Raw genomic sequence first — 18438 nt, forward strand, 5'->3', positions numbered from 1 at the left:
GCTGCTGCCAGTGGTGGGAGGGATGCTGAGGCTGGGAAGGTGGGTGCAGAGCTCGGGGGGAGCCCCCACCCACGCTACCTCCACCGCCGACCTTGACCTCCCCCCTCTCTCCACAGATGGCGCGGCCGATCCAGGTGAAGCCTGCGGACAGCGAAAGCCGCGGAGGTAGTTGTCATCTCTCCGTGGCCACTGGCCCGAAGGATGGGGTCCGGGAAGGGCCGGGGATGGCTTTCTGGGCTGTGTGTGTGTTTGCACGTCTGGGCAAGTGCGTGCGTGTGCACATGAGCATGCGTACCCGGGCACGCCCGTGTGCAGATGCATGCGAGTATGCAGGCCTGGGCGTGCATGTGTCTGCGCTGCTGCGGGGGGGGGGGGTGCCTGCCCGCCCGTGTGCACGTCTCAGAGCCCGGCGTGGGCGTGTATGTTCGAGCGTGTGTGCTTGGCTGTTCCAGGCTGGGTGTGTGGGCATGCAGGCTGGGGGTCTGGTGTTTGCATGGCGCGGGACTGCACGGCGGGGGTGCACCCATGGGGCGATGCTCGGCTGTCCGGGGGGGATCCAAGGCTGAGCATCCTTGGAGATTTTCCTTCCACCTCCCCATCTCAGGTGGACTCGGGGCTGAGGGAGAGCGGCCAGCCTTGGGGGCGGTATCTGGGCCAGGGTGTTAGGACCCCTGTGTATGTGTAGGAGCCTGGTAAGGCCCTTCTGGGCTGGGAGCCTTTTTCATTCTCTCCCACCAGGCTGCCAGTGTGGGTCAGGGATTAGAGGGGTGGGGCCTGCCTGTCTCCCTCTCTTTCTCTCCCCTCTCTCTCTTTCCCCCTCTCCCTCCAGATCTCTGGTTCTCTCTCCTTATCTTTTTCTCTCCTTCTGTCTCTCTGGTGCTCTCTCTGCTCCTCTCTGTGTGACTCTCTCTGACTATCTCAGTCTCTCCCTGTCTCTCACCCATCTCTCTCTCCCTGACTCTCCGCTTCCCTCCCACCCCCCATGAGTGACAGCTGCCAGAGAACGGGTTTCCATAGCAACCCAGCTCTCCATCCCTGAGAGACGCTGCCACGGTCCTGATTACAGGGGAGCAGCACAGTAACCCGAGGGGGCGGGGCTCCAGTGTCCCCCACGGGAGAGACGGGCGCAGACTAGCCCCCAGCCTCGGACCTGGGCAGGGCCCAGCGGGGCCTCCAGCCGGGCGCCCCCCAACCCCACCAGATGGGGTCCTGTGCACACACACACCCCGACTCGTCCGGCAGACGGTGACTGCCTGGCCCCTGTGCGCCCTGCTGCCTCCGCTCTGGGTTGGAGGGACCCAGGACTCGGCTGAGGGGTGTCTCCGCCCACAGGGGACCGGAAGCTGTTTGTGGGGATGCTGAACAAGCAGCAGTCGGAGGAAGACGTGCTGCGGCTGTTCCAGCCCTTTGGGGTCATCGACGAGTGCACCGTGCTCCGGGGCCCTGACGGCAGCAGCAAAGGTGATAGCTCGGGGGCGGGGCTTGGTCCCGGGGGGCGGAGCTGGCCCCAGGGGCGGGGCCTGGCACACAGTGGGCGGGCTGGGTAATGAGGGGGTGGGGCTAGCTCCTGGGGGCGGGGCTTGCTGGGGCAGGGAGAGGCACGTGGGAGGGCGGGATGGGCAGTGTGGGCGGGGTTTGGTCCTGGGGGCGTGGCCTGGCAGGCAGGGATAGGCATTCGGGAGGGTGGAGCCGGCAGGGCGAGGCTGCCCCTGGGGGCGGGGCCTGGAACATGAGAGCATGTGATTGGCTCCTAGGGCCGGGCCCAGGCCCACGAGGGGGGTGGGGCTGGATCTGGGGGCGTGGCCAGGCACGTGGGGTGGGACCGGCAGGATGGGCGTGGCTTGGTTATGTGGGCATGGCCTGGCCTGCCGGAGCAGGCATTGGGGAGGGCGGAGCTGGCATGGGGCTGGCTCCTGGGGGCGGAGCCTGGAGTATGAGAGGGTGGGATTGGTTCCTAAGGGCGGGGTCAGGCCCACGAGGGGTGGGGCTGGATCTGGAGGCGGGGTCAGGCACGTGGGAGGGCAGGACGGGCTGGGAGGTGCAGGGGAGGGGTGGAGATGGTCGGGTCCCACCTGGTCCTTCCTGTGTGCCCCTGTCCGTGTGGGGCTGCCTGCGTCCACCTGCTGGCCTCTGGATTTGCCCGTGACCTGTGGCCTGTCTTTCCGCCTCACCCTCCCTAGTCCACCATTCCCGTATGGCTGTACTTTCTCGGAATGACGCTTTAATGCTCTCCAATGGCTTGTTTTCCTGTCTGCCCACTGATGTGCGTGACTAGGGTTGAGTGTCACCTTGACTGTGTCTCTTAGTCCCTGACTCCTTCTGCCTGAGTGTCCAAATGGCTATTTCTGTCTGGGTCTGCACGTGCCTGGTGGTCTCTGGCTGTCTGTCCAGCCAATTCTGCCTGTGTGACCGGCCGGCTGGATCTGCCCTGCCTGGGCTCTCCCCGTCTCTCCGGTTCTGGTCACGCATCCGTCTGGGTCTGCGTGTTACTCTGCCCGCATGAGCCCACAGCACTGTATCTCTCCGTGTCTGTGTTTGATGGTTTGCCACCTTAATTCTGCAGATCTGATTACAACCCTGGGTCTCCTGGTGTTGGCGGCTGTTCTGGAAACCTGTCCCCTTCACTTGGTCTAACCTGCCTCCCCCGTTGTGCACTGCCTCCCACTGTCCATCAGATTGTTGTCTGACAAACAGCTGGCTGGCTGGCTGGCCGGCTTTCCGACTGACTGGCTGACTGTCCAGCTCTATGGCCGACTGACTGTGTGCTTGTCCTGCTGTCTGATCCTTTACTGTCCAGCTGTCTGTCTGTACAAATGACTGGCTGCCTCTGTGTCCGACTGTCTGATTTCTGGCTGCCCGTCCAGGGCTCCCAGCCCCCCTCCTGTGGCCCCTGACCGCCGGGAAAGACCCGGTTGCCCCTCACCCGTTCTCCTTCTCTCGGAGCAGGCTGTGCCTTCGTGAAGTTCTCCTCGCACACGGAGGCTCAGGCGGCCATCCACGCGCTGCACGGCAGCCAGACCATGCCGGTGAGTAGGAGCCGCGCTGCCCACGATGGCCAGGCCCGTCCCTGCGCCCAGGCACCTGGTAGAGAGGACACAGGTGGAGAAAGGGGGCAGTCCCTGACAGGGGTGTGAGTGGGTGTACACACGTGTGTGATCGTGCACGTGTGTATGTGTGCTTGCAAGTAAGTGTGGGGTGTGCATGGATGTATCGCGAGTGTGTGGCTGCATGTGTGTGTTTCTGTGCACATGTGTGGGTGTGTCTAAGGGTGTGGGTGTGCATGCATGCCTGTGTGTGTGAGTGCATTGTGTGCCTGTGTGATTGTTAGTAGGTGAGCTTAGTGCACACACGAGGTGTGTGTGTAAATGTGTGTGGATAAATGTGCACGTGTGTACTAGTGCGTATGCATTTGTATATTGTGAGTGCCTTGTGGGAGTGCATGTGGGCAAGTGTGTATGTAGGCAACTGCATGGGTGTGTTTATACATGGGTGTGCGTGTGTGTGAGTGCACGTGGGTGAATGTGATTGTTAGTAGGTGAGCGTTGGTGTGCACATGAGGTGTGTGTAAATATGAATGGATGTGTTCATGCATGAGCTAGTGTGTGAGTGCTTGTGCAACTATATATGTAGGTGAGGGCACCTGTGTGCTGATGCATGTGAGTGTTCATGAGTGCATGTGTGTGAGTGTGAGCATGCCTGGGTGATGTGGGGGGAACAAGTGCACGTATGTGCATCTATAGGTGTGTGTGAGAGCAAGTGTGTGTGTGTGATGTGGACAAGTGAGCACGTGTGTGAATATGACTGAATGCGATTATGTGTATACATGTGCGATTGTGCACATGTGAGTGTGTATGCGTGTGAATGCGTGTATGCACTGCTGTGTGTATGTGTGGTGAGTGTGGATGTGTGCACGTCTTTGGGAGTGTATGAATGTATGTGAGTATAGAGGGTGAGTGTGTGGGTGGTATGCCTGTGTATGTGTGCGCAAATGTCTGTGAGCATGCATGGTGAATATGCATGTGTATGTGAGCATGAACATGCATGGTGCATGTAGCTATGTGTGTACGTGTGTGACTGTGTGTGTATGTGAGTGCTCATGGTGAGCATATATGTGTGTATGTGAGCATGCACGGTGAGCACACGTATGTGTGTGAGTGTGCGCGTATGTGAGCACGCACAGCAAGTGTGTGTACATGTGTGTGAGCGTGCACATATGTGAGCACACATGGCGAGCATGCGTATATGTGTGTGTATGTGAGCATGAATGATGAACGTGTGTATATGTGTGTGTATGTTAGCATGCATCATGAGCGTGCACGTATGTGTGTGAGTGTGTGTGAGCATGCACAGCGAGCACGCATACATGTGTGTGAGCATGCACATATGTGAGCACGCATGGCGAGTGTGCATATATGTGTGTGAGCATATGCAGAGCGTGAGCATGAATAGTGAGGGTGCGCACGTGTGTGAGTGCACAAGAGGGTGTCCCAGTGGGGAGACCTGAGGGTGGGTTGGGTGGCCAGGCCAGCAGAGGGACATGAGACTGAGGGGGGACAGGCAGCCCCAGGGGAGCAGGCAGAGGAGGGCTGGGGGCATGCGGCCACCGAGGACCCGGGCTTGCTCCTGTGGCAGTGGGGAGCCACCGAGGGTTTCAGCGGGGGGGGGGGGAGGGGCCAGCTCGGTTGGAAATGTCCCCTCGGGGCCAGAGGAGGGCATGTGCAGGGGGCAAGACTAGAACCTGGAGCCTGCGGTCTGCAGCGGTTCAAGGCTGGGGTGGACCACCCACGTGTGGATGTGGCCCTGTCCCCCAGCAGGAGGCCCAGGGGCCACCATCACTGTACATAAATATCCAAAGCTGCCCCGGGGGAGCCTTGGAGACCCGACTCTCCTCTCCTGGTCGTTCTCGAGAACTGGTGTGAAGGGCAGGCCGTCCCAGAGCCGCCCCTCCCTCGCCCTCTGCGTGCTCGCCCGTGAGCTTTAGGCCCTTCAGGGGCAGGATTCAGCCCAGCACAGGTTGGTCCTCCTCCTGCTCGGCGCTGTCCAGTGATGGGACTGGCGGGCATAGTAGGGAGTGAGCTCTCCGTCAAAGGGGGCATGTCAACCTCTGTGATGCCGGAGTCTCCCCCGTTCTCAGGGGCAAGGTGTCAGTTACGGGGTCTTCCACCTGCGCCCCATTATTCCCCTTTGGCATCTGGATTCTCACCTCTTCTCAGGTGGGGGTGACAGTTATCGGGTCGCCCTTCCGGGTCCCCGTTGTTCCTCTCCAGCGGTTGGATTCTCCACCTGTTTCTGAGAGTGTGGATGAGAGACAGGGTTTCCCACTGCGCCCTCCAAGCCCCCTGGGCCTGGACACCCCGCCTGTGCACACAGGGGGCTGCACAGTCAGGCGCGAGGCCCGGAATGCTCATCTCCAGGCCGTCCTCGATGTGGCGCCTGCTGCTGGGGGCTCGCGGGCAGGGCTGCCAGCTGCTGCCATCCACGCCCCTCACCCCTCACCCCTACACCCCTCACCCAAGGGGCCCGAGGGTCCTGGCCACCTCCTTCCTTCTTCCCCTCGCTGCCTGTGCCGCCCCTGCAGGGCGCCTCCTCCAGCCTGGTGGTCAAGTTTGCCGACACGGACAAGGAGCGGACGCTGCGGCGCATGCAGCAGATGGTGGGCCAGCTGGGCATCCTGACGCCATCCCTCACACTGCCCCTCAGCCCGTACAGCGCCTACGCCCAGGCTGTGAGTGAGCCCAGCGGGCGCGCTTCTGTCTCCGGCCAGGCTCCTGGGCCACGCTGGGGGTCCGGCTCCGGCTCCCTCTCTCTCCATCCGTTCTTCTGCCTCATCTCCCATCTTTCCGTCTCTTGGCCAGTCTCTGACTCGGGGTCCTATCCTGGCTGTAGCTGAGCCCCAATCCCAGCTGAGCCCTCAACCGTGAACCGAGTCCCGAGCCCAAGCTGAACCCCAACTCTGGACTGACATGACCCCAGGCTCAGGCTCTAAACCCAGCCTGAGCCCCTAAATCCAGCCTGAGCCCAATCCCTGGGCTGAGCCTCAGTCTCAAATGAAGACCCAACCTTGGCTGAGCCCCAGATCCTGGGTGTGCCCCAAATCTGGATTAGCCCCACCTCTGGCTAAACCTCCAATTCCAGGCTGACTCCAAACTGAGACTGAACCCTGGCTAAGTTCAATGTTGGCTGATCCCTGATCCCAGACTGAGCCCAAATTCTTGACTGAGCCCTAATCCCAGACTGAGCCCTGATCCCAGACTGAGTCCAAATTCCTGACTGAGCCTTGATCCCAGACTGAGCCCAAGTTCCTGACTGAGCCCGAATCCCAGACTGAGCCCTGATCCCAGACTGAGTCCAAATTCCTGACTGAGCCCTGATCCCAGGCTGAGCCCCAAGTCTCAAGTGAGCCATGACCCCAGCCTGACTCCCCCTAGTTACTAGAGGACCAGGCCTCCTCACTGAGCCATGATCTCGGGGCAGGCGTCACCCTGACTGTGCACGCTGACTCCCTCTCCACCCCCAGCTCATGCAGCAGCAGACGACAGTCCTGTCCACCTCGGGCAGCTACCTGAGCCCTGGCGTGGCCTTCTCACCCTGCCACATCCAGCAGATCGGTGCCGTCAGCCTCAACGGGCTGCCTGCCACACCCATCGCCCCTGCCTCCGGTGAGAGTCCACCAGGGTCACGAGGACGGGCGGGTAGGGCCAGGCCAGGACCGGGCGCCCCATGACCCTCTTCCGCTCTGCAGGATTACACTCACCTCCGCTGCTCAGCACGGCCGCCGTGCCCGGCCTCGTGGCTCCCATCACCAACGGCTTCGCGGGGGTTGTGCCCTTTCCTGGCGGGCACCCGGCCCTGGAAACCGTATATGCCAATGGCCTTGTGCCCTACCCAGGTAACTCAGGTGGCAGGGAGGGTGCATGAGTCCCCATGACTTGGTGCCCAGGGAACAGAGGGGCAGGACAGAGGAATCGCAGCGGAACAGACACAGCTGTGGGCACAGAGAAAGAGGTTAAACAGAGGAACTGGGCATCCAGACATTTCTGGGTTCAAATTCCGGTTCGGTGGCCCTGGGTGGTTTCTTTAAGTCTCTGAGCCTCAGTTTGCTCCTCTGGGAAATGGGGCGAATAACAGTGGTCATCTCGTGAGGTTGCACTGACAATGCAACCAGCATATAAAATGCTTAATGCATCACCTGGTAGCAAGACCAGCACCATCGGTCTTAATTATTAATTGTTACCATTTGGGAAGATAGCAGCACTCGCATTCATTCATTCATTCATTCAGTGTTGACCACATGCTGATTTGCACCGGGCCCTGCCCTCAGGAAGCAGAGGTCTCCCCTTTCTCTGCTCTCTACCACCATTTCGAGGCAAACATCTTCCAGCGCCTCGCTCAGGGGAAGTCAATCTGTGTCTCCACCAGCGAGGAGAATCTGTTTCTATTTTTATTTTCAAATGACTGGACGCTCCCAAGGAGTTGCAAAAATAGCACAGAGGGGTCGTGGTACCCCTCGCCCAGCTCCCTCTGATGGTAACATCTTGCATCGCCAGAGCACATTGTCAAGACCGGGACACTGCGATTGGTACAGGGCGATGCACTCAGCTGGGGCTGGAGGCCTTATTCGGGTTGCCTGCACTCGTGTGTGTGTGTGTGTGTGTATGTGGTTCTATGCCATCTTATCACAGGATCGATTCATGTACGCACCACCACCGTCAAGATACAGAATCCATCCATCTCTACAAAGTAATTCATTCCTGCGACCCCCTTAGAGTCACACTCCCCCCACCATCTTCTAGCAACCTCTCTCTACTCCAGCAGAATATTCTGGCTGAATTTTCCCCAGACTCACCGTCTCCGGTGACCTGGACAACCTCTCTCCTCCCCTGCCTCCTCCCCTAGAGGCAGTGGGAGGGTCACAGCCACACGGGGGATCCATAGGGGGTGTGATGAAGTGTGGGAGGGAGAGAGGGGAAGGGATGAGGGTGGGTGGCGAGCTGGAGCACAGGCCTGGAGTCCTGGAGAATCCAGAGATAGAGGAGGAGGAGGGGGTCAGGGTGGGCAGAGAGATGGGAGTGATCTGGATTCCAGGTCAGCTTCTGCCATTTCCTGAGTGGCCCTGTGCCCGTCTGCTTCACCTCTCTGAGCCTCAGTCGCCTCGCCTGTAAAATGGGCTCATGCTTGTAAAAGGTTTACACAGAGGTGAAGCGGGGGCGGATGTTTTTTGCTCTCCTTTCGGCTGTAAAGGATCGGGGTGGATGGGGAAGACTTCTGCTGCCCCCGCCCCACTCAGCCCCTCCGTCTACCCCGCAGCTCAGAGCCCCACCGTGGCCGAGACCCTCCATCCCGCATTCTCCGGAGTCCAGCAGTACACAGGTAGGGAGGCAGCTTGGCCCCACCCCGCCCACCAGGCCCCGCCCCCAGGGAGGCTCCACCCCCAGGGAGGCCACGCCCAGGGATCCCCTTGTCCCCGCTTCCCGCATTGTCCAGCCACGCCCCTAACCACGCCCAGATCTGGCCCCGCCCCTCAGAGACTGCCCTCTCATTTGGCCTTCCCTCTTGTTCCTAGCCACGCCCCCTACTTCTGGCCCTCGCCCAATCCCAGCTATCGGCCCCGCCCCTGCCCCGCCCTCCTTCAGCATCTGGTCCTGCCCCGCCTCTGCCAAGGCCACGCCCCCATCTCTGGCTCTTCTTCCTAAGGCCTGCCTTGGCCCCGCCCTCAGCCATGGCTCTGCCCCTCAACTCATGACCCCGCCCCTCAAGTCCTGGCCCCGCCCCACTCTGCCCAGTTGCCTTGGCCCCGCCCTCAGCCATGGCCACGCCCCTCCAGCCCCACCGTTGGTCCTGCCCAAGCCCTGACCCCGCCCCTTTCCGTGGTTCTGTTACCTCGGCCCCGCCCCAGCCCGACCGTCAGCTGTGGCCACGCCCGTCCCCCCAGACCCGGTCCTGGCCCCGCCCCCAGTCGTGGCCCCGCCCCTCGCGTCCTGGCTCCGCCCCCTGTGCCTCGCCGGGGCGGCCCGCGGGTCTCACGGTGGCCTCGGCCGTGTGTCCCCCCGTCTCCGCAGCCATGTACCCCGCCGCGGCCATCACGCCCATCGCGCACAGCGTCCCCCAGCCGCCGCCCCTCCTGCAGCAGCAGCAGCGAGAAGGTGAGGGGGCCGCGACCTCCCCTGGGCGCCCGCCCCGCCCTCTGACCGCCCCCTCCACCTGCAGGACGCCCCCCCCCGCCCCGGCCTGAATCCCCCTCTCTGAGCCTCAGTTTCCCCTCCGGAAAGTGGAACGCCAGTGACCCCGCCACCACCAGCAGCCCTCTCCCGAGCTGCATTTTTGGAGGAGACGAAACTCATTTTGAGGTTGGGGAGGGTGGGGTGATGAGATATCTCGGGTAAACTGAGGCCTCTACGGTAAAGTCGAGGGAGGGAGGAGGTAGATTCTGGAGTCGGACAGCCAGGATTCAAATCCACCCAGTTCTGACTCGTGACGTCACAAGGAAGGCACTTCCGTGCCTCAGTTTCCCCATCTGCCACACCGGCGACCATCTGTGCCAAGACACGTTACTGGGGGGTAAGCAGCGGCCACTGCGGGCCCTCAGCACCTGGGAGTCCCTGCCTCTCCCTAATCCATCTAGTGGGGTGGGGACGGGGCTGGAAGACACACCCCAGGTCACCCCATGGTGAGGGAAGCTGGGCGGAGGGCCTGGCCCGCAGACTGAGTTCTGTGAGGCTCTGCCCAGGGTCTCCCTTGCCCTCAGCCTTAGAAGGAGGGACCCTGCCAGCGCACAGGAGCTGAGCTTTGGAGGGGAGCCCTGGGCCGAGGGGTTCCTGGCTCTCCCAACCAGCCGCTACCCCATCCTCGTGGATATTGTGTCTCCAGGGGGCTCCGTGGTTAGAGTCAGAGACGGCAGCAACATGAGGATTTGGCAGCTCCAGAATTCCCCAATGGGCCCGGGCCTTTCACATGCCCCCCCCCACACCGTCCTCCCCCACAGGAGCCTCCCCCCCCCCCCCCACCAAAAGGACAGAGCCAGTGGGAGCTTCAGACAGGGCTCGGCTGCCTCCGGCCACTGTTTCCTGGGTGGCTCGGACCTGAGTGTCTCCCTTCCGGGGCCTGGGCGGAGCGGGTGAAAGCTGGTTCAAACGCAGCCAGTGCTGCTAGAACACGAGATGGGCGTTCTGGAAAATCCCCAGAGTTTGCAAAACCCCACAGTACAGACGACAGGGCTTGGGGGGGGGGGAAATAGGGTCAGGGGGTACACCATTCAAAAACTTTGCGACACGTCAAGAAAAGAGAAAGAGAGAGAGACGCCTGATAGAAATGGTGGCACAGTGTCGGATGGTGAACTCCCAGAGTCCTCCAGGGACCCTGGCCCTTTATCCTGGAAAAGACCTGAAATCGACACTCGCAAGTGGCCTTGGAAGGGGTCCAGCCTGCAAGTCGCTGTGAAGTGGCGGAAGGAGGGCCTTCTGGAATCGGAGGGAGTTAAGCCCAGATGGGGACGGGGTAGCTCGTAACACACTTGGGGAACTGGGACTGCCGGCGGGCGTCCGAGCTGTGCGTGCACGCGTGTGTGCTTTTGGTTTTCCCAGAAGATCCATTTCGGCTGGGCACGGGTTTCCGCATTCACCAGTTTTCTTGGAGATGAGGTAGCCAGAAGCGATCACGAAACCGTGTTGTGCTCAGAATTATTCCGTGTTGGGACACGGTTGCCTTTTTTAAAGCAAGCGTTAAGGCAGAGGCATGGTCCTCCTCGTGAGGGTGAGGGGTGAGCGCGCACGTATCATCTTGGATTTTGTATTTTGGGGCGTTGGGGGCTTATTCATCTTGGGGGGGGGTCGGGATTCTCCATGGTTTGGGCATTTCTACCCCTGTTTTGGGGGACGTGGGAGAAAATCATCTATAAGTGTGGGACAAGCAGCTGGTTTGGGGACGTCATGACTTTGCATAATCAAGGTTTTTAAATGCTACTGTTATTTATACGTTTCATAGGCAGACATGCATTGGGGGTTATTCGGGGAAGGGACGATTTTGAGGGCCAGCGGTGCCTTTAAAACGTGTTTCATAGCCTAGCTTTTCATCCATGGCTTCAGGCGGCCTGGGGTCTGGCACTGGCGCATCATCTTTTGGTTTCACTGGATTTTCTTCTCGCGTCGTCTGAGTTTTGAAAATCCTCCAAGGTTTGGAGGCTTAGCCGAGGTTTTGAAAACTATCCGGCTTTTTGCGACTGGGGGGCCCGGGAACGACCTGCCTTATTTTATTCCGAAATCGTTGGGCTTTCTCAAAACGTCCCTTTTATTTTAGAACCAGTGTTAGAGAAACAGCACAAAGATATGCAGGGTTTCTGGCCACCCAACGCCCAGTTCGTCTGACGTTTGCAAATGACCCGGGGAGCTTTCAGGATCTGCCGGGGGCCGTCTGGGATTTTTCGGATTGCCCGGGGCCTGAGGTGGAGGGACTGAGCTCAGTTTTTTTTTTGGGGGGGGGGGGGAATCCTCTGAATTCCGTAAATGATCTGGAGCCCTAAGATCAGCCGAGGTTCGCAAGTGGCGGAGCGCGGGATCGTCCAGGCAAGGGACCGGCGCCCCCGCCTCCCCCTCCTCCGCCCCCGGCCCGCCCTCCTCCCCCGCCGGCTGGGGACCGCGCCCCCCGGGGCCGCCTCCTCTCCTTGGGGCCTTTATGTCTCTCTCTCCCCACCTGCAGGTCCCGAGGGCTGTAACCTGTTTATCTACCACCTCCCCCAGGAGTTTGGCGACACGGAGCTGACACAGATGTTCCTGCCCTTCGGCAACATCATCTCGTCCAAGGTGTTTATGGATCGGGCCACCAACCAGAGCAAGTGTTTTGGTGAGTAACCGTCGCGGGCGCCCCTTGCCTCCCGCCTGCCGCCCGGCCGGCGACACCACCCCCACCCCCCGCCCCGCCCTGGGAAGCGGTGATCGGCCATGAGATGGGTCTCACACTCATTCATTTATTCACCCACCCATTCGTTCATTCATTCACCAAATAGATATCCGGGGCCCCTGCCATGTGCCACGCCCCGTGCTGGGCACAGAAGTCCCTGTCCTCGCAAAGCTCGGGCACCCCCCCCCCCCGCTGGCCCCTAGAATTTTCTCTGACGCTGGCCGTGCTCTCCATCCTCTCTGGCCCAGCCGTCAGCCCCGCGTGGCTCCCGAGCCCTTGAAATGTGGCCGGGGCCACCCGAGAACTGAATTTCTGATTTGATTTGATTTGAATGAATTTAAGTAACCCCGCGTGGCCACTGGCTACGGAATCCGGAAGACACAGGGCGAGGGGAGGAGACGGAAGTAAATGAATGTAGGATCCAGGCCAGGGAGTCTGACAGGGCACGGAGAAAAATAAAACTGGGAAAGGAGAAGACTCTAAGGAAGAGGCGATGTTTCGATGGAGGCCTGAATGCTGAGGAGCCAGCCATGGGGGAATCTGGGGGGAGAGTGGTCTAGGTGGAGGGAACAGCCTGTGCAAAGGCCCTGGGGCAGGACCGGGCATGTTGGAGGAACAGCGAGGAGGCCCGTGTGGCTGGATCAGAAGGAGTGAGGGGGAGAGAGGGAGAAGGGAGGGGAGGGAGGGGATGGGGCAGGTCCTTGTGGACCTCGGGAGGACTTCCGTGTCCCCAGAAACAGGAAATGAAAGCTCAGAGAGGTATGGCAACTTGTCTAAAGTCACACAGCAGCAAAGAGACAGAACCCAGATTAGAAGGTCTCTGTAACTCCAAGATTTGGATTCTAAACCTCACCCCATCCTATTCAAGAGCCCAACTCTTGACTGTTTACTAAGTGCCTCTGTATACACTCTAGAGCCAAGCTTAAAAGGGAAGAATTGCCCCGGTTTACTGAGGGAAGAAAGAGAGGCCCAGAATGGTCAAGTGACACACTTGAGGTCACACAGCAAGGAAGGGATCCCCGCCAGCACCCAGGCCCCTCCTCTGTATCCTGCTTCCTGGGGGATGTGGGACGTTTTGGGAGGAAAACCTACTCAACCACTTTCAAGAGTCGGGGAGTCATAGGTCTTCTCTGAGCCTCAGTTTCTTCATCTGCCTAATGGAGGGCGGGTTAGAGGTGATAACAGATATGAAGACATGGACCCCCAGCTCCAGATTCCCTCACGGCTCCCCGCGGGCCCCACCCCTCAACTCTGAGCCCACCGTCTCCCTGCCCGACCTCCCGCCTGGCCTCCCACACACAGCCCTGGTGTCCCTGCCCCCCTGGAGGGCCCTCCCGCCGCTGTGGGCTCCACGTGCCCCCCGGGGAGCCTGTGAGGCCAAGAGGCGAGGACCAGGCGGCCCCGAGGCGGCAGGCGGAGGGAGCTTGGGGCAGTGGAAGCTTAGGGACGGGGAGCTGGAGGGTTCCTGATGGCGCTGGGGGGTGGGGCGGGGAGACTGGGGGTAGAAAGACTGACAGAGACAGAGACAGAGAGACAGAAAGAGAGCAGAGACGACAAGACAGACGAAGATAGAGAGAGAGTCTGATGGCCAGACAAGACCCCAGGAGGATGGAGGTCGCAGAGCAGGGAGAAGATTGGCAGCCAGGCCTGGAGGGAGGCATCGGGGGGGGGGGGGGGGGAGAACGCGGCCCTCCCGGGACCCCCAGAGGCCCCACCTGTCCCTCGCGCCAGACAGGAAGTCTCAGCAGAACAGACCCAGGTAAGGAGTGAGCACCCCGTCCCCAGAGGCATGCAAGTCCAGGGGCCGTCAGAAGCGGGCCAGGGCTGCTGTGTGGCCTCTGACGAGCCCTCCCGCCCCCCGCCCCGGCCCCCCGCGAGCCCCGAGCCGGCGGGAGACGCCCGCGATGCCCACCATGGCGGGTCCCCGTCTCCACAGGCTTCGTGAGCTTTGACAACCCGGCCAGCGCGCAGACCGCCATCCAGGCCATGAACGGCTTCCAGGTCGGCATGAAGAGGCTCAAGGTGCAGCTGAAGCGACCCAAAGACCCGGGACACCCCTACTGACCGCCCCGCCGCCCCGAGGCTGCGGGCTTGGCCCAGGTGAGCTGGCCCCACCCGTCTGGTCCGCACCCCCTCCTCAGTTTCAAACCTTTCCCAGGTAGGGGGACGCTGCCGGAGGCTACAAGGGGCCCCCAGGTTGGGTTGGCGGGGACAGAGCTGGACGAAGACACCCCCAGTGCCTCCCGTGGATGCGAGAGTGGGATTGCGGTGGGGAGCGGGGGAAACCAGTGATCCCTTAGGGCAATTAGGGAATCCTTCCTGCAAAAGGTTTTGAAGCATGAATAGGAGTTCGCCGGAAAGGCCAGGATCGGTCTGGGGTGGGGCGTGCTGTGGTGAGGGGCCTCTGTCCTGTGAATCTCCCAGCTGGGCTCATCACTGGGTGTCATTCACACCCAGTGGGTCGATGGGAAAGTGGAATGCTTGCCCCGCCCACCGGTGTGCCAAAAACAACCCAAAAAACCCCCCAAACAAACAAATCTCTAAGTGTATTTTGCCGTCAGAGCGAACAACCATCATCAAATCACCTTCCTCGGGGGAACGGATAGTGAGCCTGAGGGCCTAGGGGGGAACATAACGACCTCAAACCTTGACGAGCCTCGTCTGTGACACGGGCTCCTGAAGGTCGCCCCCCAGGGGCCTCGGGGAGGATGCGTGGGGCCCCGGCCCTCCAGCTGGGGAGCTCTCGATAATCATTTTCAGTTTTTCCCTTTTGATCGCTCTCGCTGCCATCACCAAAAGGGCCCAAGTATGTGCTCAGCGAGGGGCTGGGCGTCCTGCCCCCCGACCCTGCCGGGTCAGCACCGGCTGATTCGAGGGTGTCCGGTCACGGGGTCGTGCATTTCGGGACCCCCACCAACCGGAAGCCAGCCAGCTGGCGATCCGTGCGTTTCGACGCCTTTATGGAGCATCTGCTGTTTGCAGCGCTCGGAGACACAGTTTCAATGAACCGACCCGGTGGGGCCGGTGGGGGTGGAGAAGCTGCCCCTTGAGTTTTTTGGGGGGACGAGGCAGAGAGACACAAATAAGCAGAAAGATATGCTCCAGCTGCCAGGCGAGGACACGGCCTCCGACACCCCAAGTCCGTGCCAAGGCCCGGGTGTCACCCCCGAACCCCGAAATGGACTCCTTCTGAGAAGATGGGGGACCCTGAGGGGGGAGCGGGGGCGGCCGGGTCTGCCCGGCGCCCCCATCGCAGCGCCCTAATGCCCCTCCTTCTCCCCCAGGTGAGGGGCCGTCCCACCCCCGAGGCTTCTGCTTCCAACCGATCCAGGACTTTCCCTCCATCCCATCCTCCGGGTGTGGACACCAGCCTCCCATCCCCTCCCTGCCCCCTGCTCCTATAAATGTGACCCACTCCCGGACTGGCCCCTCGGAGCGGGGAGGGCTTCGCGGCCGCCCCAGGCGGGCGGGGAGGGGGGTGGTGGTGGTGACACTCCTGAGTTGGGGGGGCTGAGGATCCACCGCCCCCTTCCTGAGAGATGTCCTCGCTCCCACCCCACACGCAGGACCTTGGTGGCTTTCCCCCCCTGACGAAATGGCAACTTTTCCTATATATATATATGCATATATATATAGAGCTAGAGACAGTATATATTTTTTGAGTATAGATCATGGGACCAAACTTTTCCGACTTCCTTCCGTCCAAGAGAGGGTGGCCCCGGGCCGGTCACTCGGCAGGGACATAAGAAGGGCTGAGGCGGGCTGGGCAGCCCGGTGTCCCCCCCCCCCCAACTCCCACTGCCGTGTCAGACCAGGGGCCGGAGAAGCAGCCGCCGCCATATACCTCCAAGGCCTCCTGGCCCCCCACAGTGTCCCTGGTCCTCGCTGCAGCTTCTGGAGCCCCCCCGTGCCCGCCTTGTCGCAGGGCCCTGCCTTCCCCGGATGTAGGCACAAAGGAGACCCCTGTGTCCCCCAGCCATGCCCCCAGTCATAGCCTTACTCATGTGACCAATAGCCCTTAGCTTGGGGGGCAGATGGGGTCCGGGGGAGCCACCCCCGGCGCCCCCTCCCAAGGGCAGGCGGCCGCCCTCCTGCCTTCGGATCACCAGCCTGGAACCTCCACGTCGCCAAGCTCGCCACGCGGCTGGACCAGCCCGGCCCGCACCGGCCCAGCGTCCCTCCAGCGGACATACCTCTGTCAAAGATTTCTTTTTTTTTTTTTTTATTATTATTATTATTTTGGTCTTTCTGAGCAGGTACAAAGAAGGGAAGAGCAGAACTAACAAACACAAACTCAGACAGCACTGGATTTTGATTTCCTAGCCGGGGCAGGGAGGGGGACCTTGTGGGGTGCCTCTGTACGGCCACCGACCGCGACACCCACCTTGAAGCACACAGAACCGGGCTCGTCCGACCGGCCGGCGGGGCCTCTCGCCGGACAGGCACCAGAGACCTTCAAAAGCTCAAGAAAACAAAACAAAACAAAACAAAAAAATGAAAAAGAAAAAAAAAAACAGCTTTCCCTTTTGTTTCTACCAAAACGTGTGGACCGACCCAGAAAAAAAAAAAAAAAAAAGAAACCTAGCAAAAAAAAAACAAAAAAAACAAAAAAACGAAGAAAAGGAAAAAAAAAAATCTTCTGAGCGACTTGTTTCCGTATCCGGGAGTTTGATAATTGTTCCGAGACTCTAGCGTGCCTGTGTCCCGTGCGTCTGCGTGTGCAAGCGTGTGCTCCGGGGCCGCGAGGGGACCCGGCCCGTGTCCCCGCGCCCGCCAGGCCCGCCTGCCAGTGCGTGGTGGCAGCGTGCGGTGGCCCGTGTCCTTCTGGTCCATGTTTACTGGCTGTAAATATCATTTTTATACTCCACACCGAAGATCGACGTGATTTGTACGATGTACTTTATTTCTGCTACGGGCAATTTCATCGTTTCAACCTGCAAACTGACTTTTGGAGACAAACCGCCACACACACACACACACACACACACACACACACACGGAGAGGACCTCGAGGGCGTTTCGGGTTGACTTATTCGAATCTCGTGGCTGGAGAGGTCGCGGGCCCCCGGGGGGGCGACGGGCCGGGTGAGAAACCGCCCTGGTGGCCGGAACGCCTCTCTGTGGGCTGGAGAAGCTGAAAATTTATTTAATAAAAGTTTTACTTGCTAATGGACTAGTCCTGCCTCATTGCACCTCCCTCACGATTCAGACCGAGGGCATCAGGCCCCCCCGGGGGGGCGTGGGCCGGAGAGGACTCCGGGTCAGAGTTCAGGGACGCAGGAGGTGACAGGCCGGGAAGGGAGGGCGCATTCGCCCCAAGGTGAAGGAGCCAAGTGTTCAGTCTCGAGAGGAGCCGAGGCCGGTGTTTGTGGATCAGGTGTTCATACATTCACTCAACAAACACTGAGTGAATGTCAACTGTGGGGAATGCCTCCCGCCTCTGCCCTCAGGGATGCAGCCAGGGTGGGGGCCGGGGAGACACTGTGCTATGCACATTTTAAAAGATTGGGCTAAAATACACATAACATCAAATCCACCATTTTAAGGTGTACAATTCAGTGGCATTGAGTACAGTCACAAGGTTGTGCGACCATCACCAGTAATTCCAGAACGTTCCATCAGCCCAAAATGAACCCCGTCCCCATCAGCATCACCCTCACCCCCTCCCCAGCCCCTGGCCCCCACGAGCCCGCTCTCTGCCTGTGGATCTGCCTGTTCTGGATGTTTCCCGTCCATGGGGTCACACGCCGTGTGTCCTTCTGTGTCTGCATCTCTCCCTGAGCGTCGTGTGTGCAGGTTCGTCCACGTGCGGCTGTGTCAGGGCCTCGCTCCTCTTCACGGCTGCGTCATATTCCAGCGTGTGGGGGGACACATTGTGTGGATCTGTTAATGGACATTTGGGCTGTTGCCACTTTGGGGCCACTGTGACAGTGCCACTAAATCTTCCCGTACGAGTTGTCATTTGGACGCCTGCGTCTACCTCGGGTGGACCCCTAGGAGCTGAGCTGCGGGTCATGTGACAGTTCCGTTTAGCGCTCTGAGAACCACAAACCCTCCTCCATGGCGGCCGGCCCGTCTTACTTTCCCGCCAGCCACGCACGGGGGTTCCCGCTCCTCCGCGTCCCGGTCATCGGTCCTGACGTGGCAGATTCAGGGAGACATTCCCCAGGTGGGCCTGCCGCCGTCAAGGACCCAGAAGTGTCCCGAGGAGGTGAGACCCGAGAGATGATGGTGCGGCTTTGGCTGAAAAGACGTAAATAAAACCACACACGGCCCCCCGCCCCACTCCACTGGGGGCCTCGAAATTCCTCCAAAAAAGAAAAAAACCCTGGAAGGGTTTTCCAGGTGGAAGGAACAGCCTGGGCAAAGGCTCAGAGGCTTGAGATGCTGTGATGGTTGCACGCGTGGCTGAGAGCACAGCACCCGGCAAAGAGATGGGTGCAGAGATGCGAGGGGCTGCGTGACAGAGGCCCTTGCATGACAAAGCACCTACTGTGTGCCAGACCCTGTCCCCACCCTCCCCAGGCTGCAGGTGAGGGCAAAGGT

General features: G+C 60.4%; 1 protein-coding gene across 19 annotated transcripts in view; it reads left to right on the top strand.

Moving 5' to 3' along the window:
* CELF5 (CUGBP Elav-like family member 5) overlaps positions 1-17061 on the top strand; it is a 46882-nt gene extending 29821 nt beyond the window's left edge. For 6 of the 19 annotated variants that reach the window (XM_070622516.1, XM_070622519.1, XM_070622529.1 and 3 more), the window contains 11 exons: positions 117-165; positions 1333-1461; positions 2947-3026; positions 5579-5725; positions 6518-6659; positions 6743-6889; positions 8308-8370; positions 9060-9143; positions 11692-11835; positions 13829-13992; positions 15177-16472. In XM_070622516.1, coding sequence (XP_070478617.1) covers positions 117-165; positions 1333-1461; positions 2947-3026; positions 5579-5725; positions 6518-6659; positions 6743-6889; positions 8308-8370; positions 9060-9143; positions 11692-11835; positions 13829-13956 — 1113 coding nt within the window. In that variant the 3' untranslated portion in view covers positions 13957-13992; positions 15177-16472. Of the gene's footprint in view, positions 1-116; positions 169-1332; positions 1462-2946; positions 3027-5578; positions 5726-6517; positions 6660-6742; positions 6890-8307; positions 8371-9059; positions 9144-11691; positions 11836-13828; positions 13993-15176 lie in introns of all 19 variants that reach the window. The other 13 variants (XM_070622520.1, XM_070622518.1, XM_070622523.1 and 10 more) reach the window with 6 other exon arrangements.
* The last annotated feature ends 1377 nt before the right edge of the window (positions 17062-18438 follow it).

This window comes from Equus przewalskii, chromosome 6 (assembly GCF_037783145.1).
Source record: "Equus przewalskii isolate Varuska chromosome 6, EquPr2, whole genome shotgun sequence".
NCBI classification, from domain to species: Eukaryota; Metazoa; Chordata; class Mammalia; order Perissodactyla; family Equidae; genus Equus; species Equus przewalskii.